This window comes from Apostichopus japonicus, chromosome 20 (assembly GCF_037975245.1).
Source record: "Apostichopus japonicus isolate 1M-3 chromosome 20, ASM3797524v1, whole genome shotgun sequence".
Lineage (NCBI taxonomy): Eukaryota > Metazoa > Echinodermata > Holothuroidea > Aspidochirotida > Stichopodidae > Apostichopus > Apostichopus japonicus.
In genome coordinates this window covers 16560663-16577948 of record NC_092580.1, presented here as the reverse complement: position 1 = coordinate 16577948, position 17286 = coordinate 16560663, and the positions used below count along the sequence as shown (strand labels likewise).

At 38.3% G+C, this 17286-nt stretch overlaps 3 protein-coding genes across 26 annotated transcripts in view; 2 read left to right on the top strand and 1 right to left on the bottom strand.

Annotated features, from left to right (window-relative positions):
- The window catches only part of LOC139960904 (uncharacterized), a 38254-nt gene extending 34990 nt beyond the window's left edge, over nucleotides 1–3264 (bottom strand). For 5 of the 6 annotated variants that reach the window (XR_011790658.1, XR_011790659.1, XR_011790662.1 and 2 more), the window contains exon 1: nucleotides 3051–3242. The gene's annotated coding sequence lies outside the window, so the exon portion shown is untranslated. Of the gene's footprint in view, nucleotides 1–3050 lie in introns of all 6 variants that reach the window. The other variant, XM_071959592.1, reaches the window with a different exon arrangement.
- LOC139960902 (ATP-binding cassette sub-family C member 3-like) overlaps nucleotides 1–17286 on the top strand; it is a 132172-nt gene that overhangs the window by 77961 nt on the left and 36925 nt on the right. For 13 of the 18 annotated variants that reach the window (XM_071959586.1, XM_071959587.1, XM_071959581.1 and 10 more), the window contains 2 exons: nucleotides 14575–14750; nucleotides 17099–17254. The gene's annotated coding sequence lies outside the window, so the exon portion shown is untranslated. Of the gene's footprint in view, nucleotides 1–5921; nucleotides 6359–14574; nucleotides 14751–17098; nucleotides 17255–17286 lie in introns of those variants that run through there. The other 5 variants (XM_071959578.1, XM_071959575.1, XM_071959576.1 and 2 more) reach the window with 5 other exon arrangements.
- LOC139960903 (uncharacterized) lies at nucleotides 7543–12499 on the top strand. Of its 2 annotated transcripts, none has more exons than XM_071959591.1 (3): nucleotides 7543–8332; nucleotides 9988–11033; nucleotides 11431–12499. In XM_071959591.1, the coding sequence occupies exons 2-3, from the start codon at nucleotides 10811–10813 to the stop codon at nucleotides 11853–11855; spliced, it is 648 nt and encodes a 215-aa protein (XP_071815692.1). In that variant the 5' UTR covers nucleotides 7543–8332; nucleotides 9988–10810; the 3' UTR covers nucleotides 11856–12499. The 2 variants fall into 2 exon arrangements, with proteins under 2 accessions (XP_071815692.1, XP_071815691.1); XM_071959590.1 differs by having other exon boundaries at nucleotides 7543–8887.

The window sequence follows — 17286 nt, the reverse complement described above, 5'->3', positions numbered from 1 at the left end:
ATATTCAGTTTGATCTGAACCCCGTTTTGAAAATCCCTCCATACTTTCTGGGTGAAGCCGCATTCCGAAAATAAATGAATTAAACTCTCATCTGCCACACCACAAAAAGTGCACAAGGATAATTATTTCTCTGACCTAATAGACCAGAAAATGATTTCTCTATTGCCTTTTTAATACCATGCAAGTGAAGAACATTTGTGGTCACATCATATTTTGTATAAATCTCATCAGCAGTTAAAAACTCACCCTTTGAGTTTATTAGATCGTTAACATATCATATACCATGTCTGTGCCAATCTTTATACAAAATGCATATATTACCCACCTTAATTTTTTCATTGTGCCAAATACTGGAACTTAAAACACCATGAATATTTTGGGGCTTGAGCGAAACAGTAAAAATCCTACCAGGCTGGAAAAAAAACTTTTCCAAAAGGTATTTTTACTTTCTTTAATAACTCTATCCCAATGAGTACAAGAAGAGTAATCAAAATTACAATGAGGAGTATTCACTTTATATAAATTACACACCTTTAATTACTGCCAATGTTATAATTAGGCAATCTACAAATCCTAGTAATTTTAAGTGCCTTCGCCAAAGGTTCAAATTGAATCATGCTAGCACCCCCTTTTGTAACGGGAAGCGCCATTTGATTTCTACTGATCCTATCTACTTTACCTCCCCATACAAAGTTATAAAACTTGGAATTAATCCCCTTAATAATTTCTTTACTTGGAGCTGGAAGTGAAAGAACAAGATGGTTCAATTTCAGCAACAAAAGAGATTTAACCTCAACTATTCTACCTTAAAACTGTCAGAAACCTCTTTGACCAGTGGGGAATTTGTTTTGTAATATCTTGCATAGTAGTAACATAATTTACATTCACAATAACATCCAATTGTGTACACAATGTTGCCCCATGATAACTGAATATATTATCTTCAACCCAAGAAAAGTTATAATCCTTACATAAATCATCATCACTACCGTCATCCCTCCCCTCCCCCATCCTCAAAGGACATAATCGTCAGTGCTATCACTAGGTAAGACTTTTAAATTAGATCCCTCATCAGAGTATATGTATTACTAACCGCCCCTTACACTATGGTTAGGGTTAACGGCTCTAAAGAAGCCTTTTTCCTTTAAGTGGGATGAAGGGTCGGGGTACGTCGGGGGTGAGTTTAGAGGGCAGAAGTGTCTTCAGTGCTATCACTAGGTAAGACTATTAAAGTACATCACTCATCAGAGTATGTATTACAACCCTCACCCCCCTCCCCCCCCTCCCTGAAAGGACATAGGTGTCTTCAGTGTTATCACTAGGTGAGACTATTAAATTAGATCCCTCGTCAGAGTATATGTTTACTCACCGCCCCTTACAATATGGTTTTGGTTAAGGGTTCTATGGTTAGGGGTTCTATGGTTAAGGGGTTCTTGGGTTAGAGGTTCTAGGGTTAGGGGTTCTAGGGTAAGGGGTTCTAGGGTTAGGGGTTCTAGGGTTAGGGGTTCTAGGGTTAGGAGTTAGGTTACGGGCCCTGAAGAAGCCTATTTCCTTCAAGTGGGGTGGGGGGTCGAGGGTAATTCGGGGGTGAGTGTAGAGCTCAGAAGTGTCGTCAGTGCTATCACTGGGTAAGACTATTAAAGTACATGACAAGATGGCTCAATTTTGGCACCAAAAGATATTTAACCACAACTATTCTACCTAAAACTGTCAGAAACCTCTGACCAGTGGGGAATTTGTTTTGTAATATCTTGCATAGTAGTAACATAATTTACATTCACAATAACAACCAATTGTGTACACAATGTTGCCCCAAGATAACTGAACATATTATCTTCAACCCAAGAAAAGTTATAATCCTTACATAAATCATCATCACTACCTTTTTTTGATCCTATCCAAACAGCACTAGTTTTATCCATGTTAATTTTCAAATCAGATATATTATGGAAGTTTTCCAGAAGCTTGAAAGTTTGTGAAGGGAATTTTCAGTGCCAGTGATATAATAGTTGTGTCATCGGCATATTGTAAAACTTTATATTCCATATCACCTATGATAACACCCGTAATATCCACACAAATATTAACGGCAATGTTTAAAATCTGAGAACGCAGAAGAAAAACTTCAGTTGAACGACCATATAGGGCTTGCTCATGTTAGACAAGCTTTTCTTCATTCTTGTTTGTGCAATTGATAAGTTGTTTGCTGTTCTTTTTCTGTTAAGGTGTTTTTGGTACAAATGATGCTTTCAAGATGAATAAAACGTGTAACACATTAAAAATAACATAGAGTAGTACCATGCACATATTTCTTATTTTTCTATTATTTGGTCTGGCACGTATAAATTAATCTCAATTCACTTATTATACTACAAAAGAAGGCAATCCGACAAATATCACGTGCTGCACCTCGTGATCACACCAGCCCTATATTTAAGAATCCTAATTTATTGAAAGTCAATGGTTATATTCAAATTAAATATTGCCACCTTCACTTATAAGGCGTGGAATGGACTACTGCCTAATGCTTTTCAGAAATACATTATTAGTAAAAGGGATTTACATTTTCACAATACAAGATACGCCGATAATGCGCATTATTACACAACGAATACTTCAATAGGAATGTTAAGCTTAAGAAATCGTGCTATAAGAACTTGGAATTCTATAACAGAAATGAACAAAAATAAAGTATCAAAAAGATCATTTAGAAAATATTTAATGAAAGAAATCATTGCATCTTATTAATTCGAATATCATACTACTATTGATTTTTTGTGAACTGTAATATTTTCATTTCCTTTTCTTTTCCTTTTTCAGGGAGTCTTCTACTTTGTTAAGCCAATATAGGGTTTTAGAAGACTTCCTTTCACAATGTATATATTCACGTGATAAAACAAATAAATCAAATCAAATTATTAGCAAGCTCTTTCAAATGTTTTGTATTCCTCAGCCAAAACAAAGGAAACGTAAACTTAATCATTCTAATTGTCGAACTAGATTGATAAACTCTACCCAGTGATAGTAGATAGATAATATCCTTTACTCACATTCAATGCAAAGCAACCGCAGTATAGGTTGCATCCATTCCTTTCCTTCCGTTCGTCAAAACTGAATTTCTCGCCCAGAGCGTCGGTCGCGTGCCCTGCCTCATTAATATGGATGCTTTCTTGTCTTGTCTTTCATCGAAGTCAGTCAACCATATTTACTAAGCTGCTGGAAGCTACACCAATTATTCCCCCCTCTTTGTGCTGCACAACTGTTTTGTGGTTAAGAATCTTCATCTATGGGTCGGTATATTTAGGAATGCATGCACTCCATGGCAGTGCTAGATCAAACAGCTGGATCTTTTCTATTAGCGGCAACATGAATTTCAGGCAATCAAGGGATAATTGTGTCCGCTTCAGATAGAAATCAGTCCTAAGTTTATAATAATACATTTTAGGTGGTATTTGTTCTAAAAAGTCCCGATTTCAATAGAAGGCCGAATGAAAAAGCGATATTTACTGATGAAACCCGAAATTTGACATGAAAGTCAAAACGCCTAAAGTTCAACACTTTTAAGAAAATGTGGCCATAATTAGTGTAAAATGTCAACAAATAGCTAAAATGAAAATGAAGACTAACAGTCGACGTTCTGATAAAACGTCTCAAATTCCAAATTTCGAAATAAATCGTGCAAATTTTGAGGAAGCCCAAATTTCCGAACAAAATGTCAGCGGAAGTTGGCGTTTTACGATTAAGTGGGGAGCTCGGGGGGGGGGGTGATCAAATTCCGATATAAGATATACCACGGTACTAATTTCGCAAATAAAGCGGCAATGTTGATAAAATATTCGAACTTTTCAGATAAAACAGTATTTCGACAAAGTAGTAAATGCAGAATTTTAAGTTAATTGATTTATGTAAATATTTTTTTTTCTCCCGACAGTTTTCATAACTAGATACAAAGTGATATTATGTTAATAGATTCACATTAATTTATCCCCCATTAAAGTAAGTAGGTCAAAAAATAAATGGTAAAAATTAGGGACAACTGTTGAAATTTCGGTGACCGAACAACTCCCCCTGGACAATTACCCCCTGACAATTACACCAAGACAACTCCCCCCTGGACGAGTACCCCCCGGACAATTCCCACCCTGACAATTGCCCCCCGGACAATTGCCTCCGGACTATTTTCCTACGGACAATCCCCCTCCTCGGAAATTTCCACTTAGACCCCTCCCCCAGGACGGCGATCATTACATTTCATCACATTTTTTACCCCCCCCCCCCTGTGGAAGTTTCTTCACATGTCCCTGACCATCAATCACAAGTCGATCAAAAGTTTAAAAAGTTACATTTTGGTAGGGATTGGGATGTGGTGTATATGCAGGCGCGTAGCCAGGAATTTGCCAAGGGAGGGGCGAAACTGTAGATTCGGCATTGCAAACTATCTAAGCGTAGCGCCACCATGAGTTGGCGCGAAGCGTACAAGAAAATTTTGGCTGTAAATGCCTCCCAGATCACCGGAAATGGCACTTCCCATGCCTTGTTAGTTGCATCTTAGCATTTTCTCTTTTGAAAATACTAGCGATATCATAAAAACCTTAAAAAATGTTGTAAAAAATATGCTCAAGGGGGGGGGGGGGCGGCCGCCCCCTTCGCCCCCCCTTGGCTACGCGCCTGTGTATATGACTTAATATCACCTGAAAAATTTGTCCGCTTCGCAAACGTTTACAGCGTCTTTATCAGTGGCCATATGCGTGCATCCACATGTGTAACTAGAATATTCAGCGTTTATGCTGTGTTAGTTTTTGCGCAATTTGAATGCATGATAGATAGCTAGACCAGAGAAATGTTCGCGGGCACTAGCTAGGTTGATAAATAATATCGAACACACGCACAGTTTTTTTTTTTCGGTAATTAGCGTTATAAATCGTCCTAATTGGGTGCTCCCGATTGACAATTATCTGTGGGCAATTGTCCGGGGGAAATTGTCGGGGGATAATTGTCAGGGGGGGGGGGAACTGTTCGGGGTGGAAATTGTCTGGGTGGTAATTGTCCAGGGGAGTTTTCCGTTGAGTAATATTTCCAGGGGGGGGGGGAGAGTTGTCCGGTCACCAATCTAACACGATAGTCTACGGTAGCATACGCCCATTAAAAGCCCCATTGACTTACACACTAAATCACAAAAGTAATGTGGTCTCTAAGTCTAGATAGAAGTTTTCACTAGCTAAACGCTACCCATCACCGGATAGCTGACAAGTTGGCCTTTCATGGCACCATCAATTTTCCGTACCATGACCATGTAGATTTTTTGCTATCCGAGCCGGAAATTTTCGTCACTTGTAAACAAACCTCTTCACTCAGTGGTCAACAAATTTCCTACGCTGCTCCCGGGAGGCCTAAAGGGGTCTAAAATTGCCTCAATTGACCCAATTTTCTCACCACATGTACTTCCATTCAAGCTCTTCAACTTGCAAGCCACAAAAAACTAGATTATGATTGATAACAGGTCACAAAAGATGTTCTCCCGTTGCTTTTCGGCACTTTTCCTGAAACAGGAGAACAATCGAGTGGATTGATATAGACTCTAATAGGAGTATGCCACCTGTAACGAACTCAAGTGAGTAATTAACTTTTCTTGTACGGACACACAACGCACACGTGGTGGAGGTACACACACCTCAACGCCTAACGCCTCAACGCCTGTAAGGGAAACAACAGTGGCTTGGAAAAGGAGAGGGGACTTGCTAGGGAATGGCGGAAGATAGGGAAAACAAATAAAGGCATCTATACACATATATGTAGCCTGTATAAAACAATAACAATTACTGTATGCATAGTGTAGTTTTAAACATCTTTAAAAAAAAACACCCTATAGTTTAGGTGACCATATTTCCCTGACTGGAATCAGGGACATTTATTGCGTGACTGATATGGGGGAAGGGTTTAAGGGGGGGTCCCCCCTTTGGAAAGTTTTCAAGTGCCTAAGGTGCTTAGATGTAAAATGGTGATACTTAGAAGCACTTTCAACACTTATCTTCCCTCCATTCTGTTTGATTCTATTTCGTTCACGAGAAGCATACATGTATCCATGATTTGGTCACCGCAAACAGCAAAACGGCGTCCCGTGTTTGTGTGCCCTGTGTCTCAGTGCGGTCAAAGATCAAAAAGTTAAATTTGCCTAGTTCGTCGTTTGGTTGCGATAAATCACTTGCAGTGCTGTCTGCAACGTTACACAGTGAAAGTCGGGCAAATTATAAGCGTAGTGTCAGTCTAGAAATGTTTTCGCTGTGGCAATAAAAGCTGTAACTATGAGACATTGTTGATATAACTGGAAATATTTGCTCACCGCTTGATATCTACAAAGGTTTGTTTCATCGCTTGGTTCAGCCTATATTGTTAATGTTACTGTACTGTACGTTGTGGTAGTTTAGGCTAGCGGCCCCTAGCTGCTATGGCCTTTACGCTTTTGCCAAGTTTTGGTGATATAGCATATAGGCCTAGGCTAGGCCTAGTCATAATTGACGCACCTTCAAATATTACAAGCAACGATACTGCAGGCAACCTAAACTTTTTGCAGCGAAGCTGAGTGACATATTTAATGAGTTTGAAATCATTTCAGGTATAGGCCTAGGTGCTATGTGCTGATTAAATTGTGTTTTTTAAGCTTTTATTTTTAACACCAGCTCCCCCCAGTTTTGCACATATTTTAGGCATTTGGAGATCTTACTCCCTAAAAATAACCAAAATTACCTCAACATGATACCACTACCTCTCTGGGATCTGACCTATCAGAGCTTAGAGGCTCAGAGCATTGCAAACAGCATCCATGGTCAAAGGATGTAAAGGCTACTTACAGTTTCTACTTAGGCCTACACACTGAAGTTACAGACTTCATAGCTTATCGACAAATGTGTCAATTTCGGGGTATGAAAGAACACGTCAAGGCTACGTTTCGTGGTCAAATTCTGTTAAATTGTAAGTTTTGTAGGCACAGAACAATAAATATTTTGAGATCATTACATTTCCGAGGAACATCACTTATGAAAAATGCATACAGTTGAGTGAATTGGATTTTTCCTTGATATAGACATCATTGATCAAATCCTTAAATTAAGTGTGTCAATTATGAGCCCACCATGCTACTGGTACGTACTACCCCTTGCCTAGTGAGGTGAGTGGTTGGTAGGTTATAACAGCAAGCCAACAACAAAATCTCCACAACCCATTGAACTGGTTATATTCAAATTAAACATCTGAGATATGCCTGATGTTAAGGCAGATTTTTCTGAAGAGATGTGGGCTAAGCTTGAACTGTTACAGTGTTAGTTTAACAACTAACACTAGTAACAGGTAATTACCCCTCAATCATTAATCAATAAATGGCAGCCATAATATCAATAGTAAGTCACTGGAAAAGTGCTTTTGACTTTCAGTGCAACAAAAAGTACATTGACTTTCAGTGTCTTCTATGGTGGGCTTTGGTAAACTAACTGATGTTGTCTACCAAATTAACAGCCTGCTTCTAGCTGCCTATACCTCAGAAACTTGCATGTGGGCCATTCCACACTAATGGGGTACTTATGTATGTTACTGCAAAGCCTTGTTGGAAATCGGTCTACAAAGCTTCCTGGCAATAACAAACTGCATGGTTTGAAGTATTTGATTCCATACTTTAATATTGCAAAATAGTGTTAACAGCTGGAAGTCTTTATGTCAATTCATTGGTAATTATTTTTAAAAAAACTCTTTGCATGTCTCACCAATTTGTGCAAGGAATATGTGACAGAGCATTAATGGAGATTTTTAATCCCCTTGTTTTATGTTTTAGTTACAAAAATGACCAATGTAATGTATCATAATGATTAAAGAATTCAATCATCTGAATGCTGTTGTTGTCTTCTTTCTTGTCCAACTCGTGAAAATTGAGAAAATGACCACACAAAAATATATAAACGTTCGTAATTGACATCTGTCCTAACAGTTACGAGCGTAACTTGCCTCATGAGTAAGGTAATCTAAAAACATTTGGCGGAGATAAAATGTTGTGCCTTGTTACAACATCGTATCTCAGTAATGAACATGGTTTTGAGGGAGTTGAGTCTTCCAATCCCCCGGAAAACGACGGCCAAATTAGCTTTAAAAAAATCTGTCCAAGAGAGCTTACGTTCGAACGTACTTTTACATCACTTTTCACGGAAATCGCGCATGCGATCCTGTGAGTGTTTAGTATGATAAACATCCTTGGGCGCATGCGTATTTCAGAGAAAACAACAACCCTGGTCACCCACCGACTTTTAAAACCATGGAGGGAAGTTTGAGATCTGTCTTCTGAATCTCGGTAAGTTACGAGCGCAAGTCAAATTACGAGCGTTCGAAATCACTACCAATTTTACCGAAAATAAAGCACTTTGCAATGTGATCAAGGTATGGTTCAATTTAGAGACTTCTCACTCAGTAAGTGAAAGTTCTTACACCGCTAGGTGAGCGGATTCGTAGATGCAGTTGCCACCTTTGGTATAATTGCACTGCGTGAGACAGAAAACACAACTAATGCACGTAACTGCAGACAGATTGAGTCAATATGTCTGAAGTTACGAACGTTGGCAAAAGACCTCCATTATTCATTTAGTTCGATGTAAAGGTGCATGATAATACCATGAAACTTGCTAAATGTTTACTGGGCACGAATGTTCATCTCGCATTGGCATTGAAGTGCAATTTAATAGCAGTTTAGTTAAAATGAACTAGCCTAGGCCTACGTTCAAACGTAATTGTTGGTAGACAGATTTCAGATTCGGTCACTCGTGTGAACGTTAGCACGATTTCGGTATTTTGATGTATAATCTAATGTCGACGTACCGATGTAAATGAACTGAGTGCATACGATGATTCCGTAAATATAACGTTAACAATATTTCATTAAGCAAAGGTTAGGTTAGACCTGCATGCTAGGCTTCAATTGAAAAAGCTCACGTTCGAATCTAGCTGTGGTGAGACATATTTGCCCAGTCGGTCTGTTTTACGAACGTTAGTATCTTCCCTGGTTGAGTACTAACTTAGGCCTACTAGCCTAACGTTAAGGGTAGCGTTATATTTTCGTGCAGATCTAGCCTAGGTTTTAAACAAATGCAGTACAGACAATAGATGATGCTTCATGTTTTATTACGTATTTTAATTTGCAACTAGGCCGACACGTAGGCGAAGCCTAACACTGGGTTTTCTCATTACTGATGCATATAATGTGTAGGCTAGGCCTGCCTAGGTCTAATTTAAAAAAAAAAAAAAAATTTTGTTTATTCAACTCTCATTTTTAGTACAAACAAAAAACGACAATCAACATGTATCGTCTTGCTTTCTAATTAAAACTTACCATTGAGTTTGATCTGCGAGGACTGAAAATGGGCATGTTCATCGTACTTGCTTTAATGAGAAGAATCAACTATGGCCTAAAGAACCCACAGTGTATTTATTGTTCTCAGGGACAGGCTGGCCTAATTAGGGAGTTAGCCACCAAATGTCAGTATCTTGGGACCTCTTATTAAAAATTCTGGTGGTAGTTTTCATTGCAGCTTGCCCCTGATTCTTTATCTCAAAACAGCCTAATTCCATACACAACATTCTGCCATATTAAGGCAGCTTACAATATAATATATGCATGAGGTGCATCTGTCTTTACACGTACTTACCTACAGGCTGCTTTTAATTATCATGTAAGCTCTAACTGTTATCAAACACAAATAACATCCTTGGCAAATTCCAGTGGATGACAAATCTCTTTAATTTAAAAGCTTATTGAGGCAACAATTTCACCATTGAAATTGACACTCCTGTATTGAAGGTTTAAACTTTCTTCTACCATACCATGGATTACAACTTTCTCCTGTATTTTGAAACAAACCAAGTTTTGTCTTTTCCTTAACTTCCATATTAAAATGGAAAATGTTACCTTATTTGCTCCAGGATATTTTGTTTTACAAATTATTCTCTTTTCAGGTAAGATGAGCCTGAAAATTCGCCTTCGTTCCTTAAACAGGACGGTACCTCAACTAGAGGATATTGAAGGACAACGAACAACTGGTTTTAGCAATGCAGCAACGTATATGCGCAGGTATCGAGGCCGCATAAAAGCTGATCAGGAATGTTATGTTCAGTATCAAGCTAAAGAGACTGAGCGAGTGAAAGAATATCGTCAAACCCTGTCTCAGGAAGCGAGGATATGATACACATGCAGTTACCCACTTCTGTAAACTGACCTGCACACATCTGAAGGTGGAGGGGAAAGTGGAGTTTAACAGACTGATCCAGTTCACTGATGGGTGTGGCGCACAACACAAATCTCGCACAGGATTTGCTGACATCTCATTTGGAAACATAGATTTTGGCGTGCAAGTTGAGCGGTATTTCTTTGGCTCATGCCATGGAAAAAATCCATGTGATGGAGAGGGTGGGGGTGGTTAAAAATACAGTCACAAGGTCAGTGAAGTCTGATGTCAACATCACCATTGATGGACCCTGGGAGTTCTATGACTTCTGCTCCAAAAATCTTGCTAAGGCACCAGTGAAACCAGATGGATCGTGCAACCACTCTCGTCGTACTTTTTACTAAGTGAAGGAAGGTGATATACAGAGGGAAAGGCCAACCAGAACAAATGTTGACACTGTGGCTGGAACGCGAAAGTTGCATGCTGTAGCTGGGATCTCTCCATACTAATTGCACAAAAGGCGTCTTTCATGCTTCTGTTCACCCTGTCAGGATCTGAACTCAGTAGCACCGTGCATCAATCTGGAGTTTGTGAAGTCTTGGAGTGAATGCAAGATGTCTGCTAAAGGGATTTCATTTGAAGCAACTACTAGCAGTGATATGGAAGCTGCAGATGTAGGTCACGCTGAGATGGATGAGATTCCGGTCTGTACACTTGAGAGTGCAACTGATAATGCAACTGGAGCAACTGTGGGTAAATCATCATCTGAAAGATCTGAGACAGGGGACTTATCTGAAGTGGGTAATGCAGGTGGCATACTAACTTCCAACAAAGTGGGTCAGTCCCTTTTTACTTAAATTTTAAGTGCTAAGCAACATGACATTGAAAGAGATTTCCTTCTATTTGCAGAATCAAAAACAAAATGCATCAACAGAAGTGTTATGTTTGATGTTGCATATTCCAGTGTTTCTTTTCATGGGAAATGATATGTTACTTAACTTTATTAAGGGCCTTGATTTCATTAATTAGATTGAAACTCCTTATCAGTGAACTCTAATCAAACGTGAGGGTGGGGTGAGTCGTGGACTTTAAGTTCACTTCTTCGTGAAAAATGCTGGAATAGTTGTTATGGATTGCCCATACCATTTGGTTGGTCATTGCAGTCATCAAGATTGAAGACAGCCAGTGAATATTTCCTATTTAATTTTTTTTTTGCTCTTTTCATAAATTACAGATTATGATGAATCTGAAGTTGTCCAGACACACTTGGATGTGTTGAATGAAAAGGTCTTAAAAGATCTCTTATGTGATGTCTGCCTACCAGAGAACAAGTATGAGGCATTACTAAAACCACAGCAAAGAGGGATTGAAATTCGCCTTGAAGAGTATTATGCTGTCTTCTATGACAACGAATTCTATATTGGACGATTGCTTGAGAAAGATGGGGAGGAATATCTGTTTAAGTTTCTCCATAGAGTTCGCAGTGCATCTAAGATGTATGATTGGCCTATAAGGTCAGATTCTGAGAAGGTTTTAGGCAAATTCGTTATCGATGGACCCCTTACATTGGTGGGCAGTGGACCATTTTCTGTGCAAGAAATTGAAAATGTGGAGAAAGCATATGCTGAAATGAAAGCAATAACACAAGCTGAGCTGTAAAGTGGTAAAGCATAGTCTTTGTCCATTCCCATGCTAATCACATAATGCATATTTTGTATATATTTCAAAGTTTTAACAAGTACACTCTTGCTTTCCATCTAGCTAGTTGTACTGTGTACAGTTTTAGTTGACAGCATCTATTCTGCAGGAATCTTAGATGTTTTAGGTTCTTGCTTGATTGCTTGTCTTCAATATACTGCATGCTTGACTATATAGGAAAGAGCAAAAAAGAAACAGTCAGATATGCTTGTGATAGTGTGTGCTTTCTTTTTAGCATTTTTTCTGAAAACATCTTCAAATTTATGTTTATTCCATTCCATGACATGTGAGGCTATCCCACTTCATCTGATACATTTCAGAAAGTTTGAAAAGTAAACATTTAACCATTAGCCAGTTTGATAAAAAAGTAAAAACAATTTATGGTTTTTCGTCTGTCCATGTTTCAAACATGATATTAGTGTACATATTGGTACATTTTAGTGTTGCATTGGTGCTAATATTGTTGGTATCTAATACCCTCTTGTAATTTGATATCTTTCCAATGGTATGCAAGTTTACTCTTTTAAAATTTCTGACATACTGTATTCAAGTCTACAGCTTAACAATCCTTCGATTATATGAAATTTTCGGATTTTCACTATTCATATGCAATTTTGAAATTATTGAATTTTATAAATATTCAATTGTTAACTATTCAATTTTCAGTTGAACAATGCATTCAATGACCTACACTAGAGGTGTCAGTATTAGTAGTATCTTTTTAACTTTGCTAGATATATGCAATTAATCATATGCAAGCCTACAACTATTCATTCAACTATTTAATTTTTCTTTAATGAAAGTCTGACATTTACAATCTTAAACAGACCACTCTGGATAAGTTGTTGTTTCCCACAGGATATGATATATCATCACAATTTCATGATAATTCCAAAGTACAGCAGCAAAGAAACAGCTACAAATGAGTGCCCAGATGTACATTCAATTGAAAATAATAATTTGTAATCCATAGTATTTCTGATGACAAATTAATGTGGAGATTGAAAAATATTCTGTCCTTGTTACGTACGTAAGACCCTGAACATGGTAACCATACATCCTACCTTTATGCAAGTCCATATCATTTTCTGCACTATAGCTTCTAGCAGTGGTTTGCATTAAGATGTGAGATATATTGTAACAAATACTCAGGGAAAAAAGGTACTTGTGGCACTAAAATTTGTTCTGTGCATAGGGAATGTTGAAATGCCCTCTCGTTGTATTATCAAAGATTCATATTTTTTCCAGTTTTTCACCCTTGGATCCATTTTGTCTTTGTTAATTGTTATAATTACAAAGTTTGCAATAAACAAAAACTGTTAAAACTCATGTACAATTGTTGTTTGTGGCCTGTTTATGCTCAGATATCTGTCCTTGTTACGTACGTAATACACGCCATATATTATACTTTGCTTGGCTGTCATTGCCAACCTTATCAAAAACTTATCTCATTGAGGGTATATACAGTTGCTATACACTCTAGGTCATTACTCAAACCAAGTTTCATGCTTTCCCTATGACTTTAAATTTTCACCCACTATGTCACAAATTAGTACCCCATTAGTGTGGAATGGCCCATGTCTAAAGATTTGTGTATACCTTGGCACACCCCCAACAAGTTCGAAGTCCACTGGGGGATCCATTGAGGAGGTCTTTGCAACTTACAATTTCATACAGGTTTAATTGGTCAAGTTTGACCATAATTTGAGCTACTCTGATCACCTGACTTTTGGTTATTTACATTAATTAAACATGTGCTGTAAACTTGCTATCTGAAATCCCACATGGATTTGAGGGTTTCTGGCAATTGTAATTTAGGCATACAGGTCAAAGTAAAAAATGATGGGGTTTTTGTTTTTGTAATTTAACCACTGACCTTGACCCTATTATGTTACAAGTAACAGAGACGCTGCATCTTATGCTAAGCCATAAAAAAAAAAAAACAAGTTTGAAGTCCATTGGCCATACGATTTGGGAGGAGATCACAACACAATTTTTTGCACAAATGTGACTTTTGACCTCCTTTGATTATGTGACCCTTGAAGTTTTACAATATGTTATGCACTGTAAACTTGCAGTCCCATATCCCATATTGTGTTTGGCATCGGTGTAATGGCCAAAGTGCTGTTTTTGGTTAATTGACCTTAACCCTATGACATCATAGGTTAGAGAGGCAACTAGAGGTAACTATTAGAGTACTAATACAGTATGTTGCAGTGCTAGCCAACTGACTACAATATCGCAACCACATGTACATTACATGTAGAAGGATGAGATAAGTCTTTTGCAAGATTTTTACATAACTTCACACCGACAGGACAGAGAAAGTCTATAAAAAGAGTGTACAAGAATGTTTCTGATAGGTCACATGATGGTTTAATTTAGATTTCTATGTTTAAGATAGGTCTGTATACAGTAGGTTGTTTTTCATGAGATTATAATGATAACACACTTGAAATAGCCTTCATTGGATAAACATGGTAAAATTTGTAACAACAGTTTATTAATTTCCAGAATTTGCATCCAATTCATGTTCTAGATTTATTCCCACAGAAATGATAGGTAGCATAAAAAATACCCCTATAATGCCATCTTGAGAAATTTGTAATTTATTTCATATATTTATTTTTCTAGTTAAAATGCATATTTTAACTTCTTCCATTTCCTTTTCTTTTGATAGAATATTAATATTGGAGACCAATTGGTCTCCATTTTGTTTCCGTTCGTGAATATTTTCAAAATGGATTTGTTTTGATGTACTTTCTCTTTCTCATCCATCTCACTGGTTTTGTTTTGATTGAAACTCATTTATTCTGGACTTCCATTGAGGGTCTCAAGACCCAAGCTGGACTTCAGGTAAAAAACATGAAAATGTTTCTTTGATTCCCTATACAAGAGTACACTTGCAACTTGGTGTGAGGGGGGGGGGGGGGAGGTGGGAGGTGTGTAAGGTAGTTTTAAACTTTTTGTGGAGCTATAAGGGTAAATTTTAATTAACAGTTTGAAAGTTTTATCCACAATTGTAAGGTAAATAGCTCAACTATTGAAGGGAACAAAAATGTATGTTATATGTGAAATTGTTTTACAAATGTTTGCACAGGCTTTACAAAAAGGTTTGTATGTTCTCTGAATTTGTCTTAATTCTGGATCAGGGGTCTATTGAAAAGTCACAACATACTTCACTATAAGTTAGCAATGTTGAGGTGTTATAGCTTAGGGGTGAACCCAGAGAGGGGAATGGGTCAGGGCAGCAGCCAGGATTCATGCCTGCATACATTTCTTGCACTAAAATTACCTACGAGCATAATTTTGTTCAAAACATGGTACATAGTGGAAAGTAAGAACACTTTGACGACGCAAACATCCCTTTTATTACCGATGTCTCCTTATGCACTTCTATTTTGGTAGTTATTCCTTCCAATCATAACCAACAATTGTTTCCCAAGCCCATGTGTTCCAATTCCTGGATCTGATGGTGCAGGGGCGGCGATTTGTTTCAAATATTGGGGGGGACATTTGCTTGGGTGCAGGCGCGTAGCAAATTCATTCCTAAAATTGTTCGCGCGCTTCGTGATATTGTTTCATTACGGATGCCGTCCATCTCATGGGCGCAGATCAGTCTTGGATAATGGTGGGGACACGTATCTGTTCTCTGATACTATCTAAGCAGAGTGCGACCATTGTTTCGCGCGTAGTGTACAAGAATTTTTTTGGCAAATATACTGCCCAGATCGCCGGAAATAACACTTCCCAGACCCAATGATGCTCCAAAACCTCCTTACATTTGAGATTTCATGGCTTAGAAATTTAAGTTGGGGGAAACACATGGGCGTTTGCAGAAAAAAAAAATCAGGGGGACAAATAATTCAAGTAGACTTTTGTATACGATGGGTCTGCGGTCCCCTCCCAGAAAACAATGATAGACTGCTGCAAATGCGATTTCCTTCCAATATTTCACAACTGTCGATAAATGTAATAAAATGAGAACTGCTGCATGTCATTTGCACAATGCTGGATCAAACTGCGCCAAAGTTCAATACAGGGAAATTTGCAATGCAGCGGTTGGTCAAGACAAACTGGTGGGGACACAGTATATCATGTCACAATCACTGAAAAAGTTGGTGGGAACGCGTCCCGCTGTCCCCACCAGGATCTGCGCCCATGGTCCGTCTAGCTAATTCATTTCAAAAAAAGTTTAAACTACTCTCAGTGAAGGTCTATATCGTTTTTTGGTGGTATTTAGTAACAAATTGTGACACGGTTAGACATGCGCGTAGCGTGGAATTTGCCAAAGGAGGGGCGAAGCTTGTAGGCAAACTATCTAAGCGTGGTGCCACCATGAGTTGGTGCGAAGCATAAAACAAAATTTTGGCCGATAATGCCTCCTAGATCACTGGAAATGGCACTTCCCAGACCTTGTTAGTTGCATCTAAGCATTTTGTATTTTGAAATTACTAGCGATATCATAAAAAAAAATATGCTCAAGGGGGAGGGGGGGCGGTCACCCCCTTCCTCCCCCCTTACTACGTGCCTGCAGTTAGAAATCTTGAAGAAAACAGGCCAAATGGAAACCCAGTTAACCCATATTGATGCATGTGGATTATATACGATTGTACGTACTTACACTCATACACAAGAGATGTACATATATTATGATAATAATCATGAGTGACAACTTCCTATACGGTCACAGGTCACATAAACGACCACGAAGTGTCATTTACCTCATGCGGCATGTGTTGGATGAAGTTTTAGCCACCGCCAAATATGATTTGGATAAATAATCTCATGCATTATTTTCTATTTATAGCCACAAAAAAAACGATGCCACCAAATATTGGGGGGGATATTAGATACTATATCCCCCACCTAAAATATTGTGGGAGGACATGTCCCCCGTCCCCCCCCCCCATGATCGCCACCCATGTGATGGTGTACGGGTTCAAAGGATACTGCTTAGCTTAGGGCTACAGAAGCACTTCATAGGCAAAATGTGGAATGTATGGTAAACATCTCATTATTTTTCCCATTTAAGCAAAATTAAGTACAGTATAACATAGTTTAATTACTAATCTATCGCATAGTTGTTAGTATAGACAGTGATGTTACAAAGTTTAAAGGGTAAGTAATAATACCTGCAGGTGTCCAGCAAAGTATCCTCTATTTTACACATTTAACCTATCTAATATTGTTACTTTTAACAGGCTTTAATATATCAAAAAAGTCTTCGCTTGTGGGGTGGTTCTTCCGGTCAAGACCATTTGGAGATAGGAAGGTTTATGAATCTGGTGTCTGTGGACTTAATGTATATACTGTACGTATCGTACACATGGTGTGAAGTCTGAGCTGCTCCTCTGCGGGTGAGTGTCCTATGACATGTCCTATGACAAGT

Bases quoted from the DNA above. Each gene is read 5' to 3' on its own strand.
- LOC139960903 (XM_071959591.1), top strand. From the start codon at position 10,811: ATGTCTGCTAAAGGGATTTCATTTGAAGCAACTACTAGCAGTGATATG. The intron at 11,034-11,430 runs GTCAGTCCCTTT...CATAAATTACAG, and splicing joins ACTAACTTCCAACAAAGTGG to ATTATGATGAATCTGAAGTT.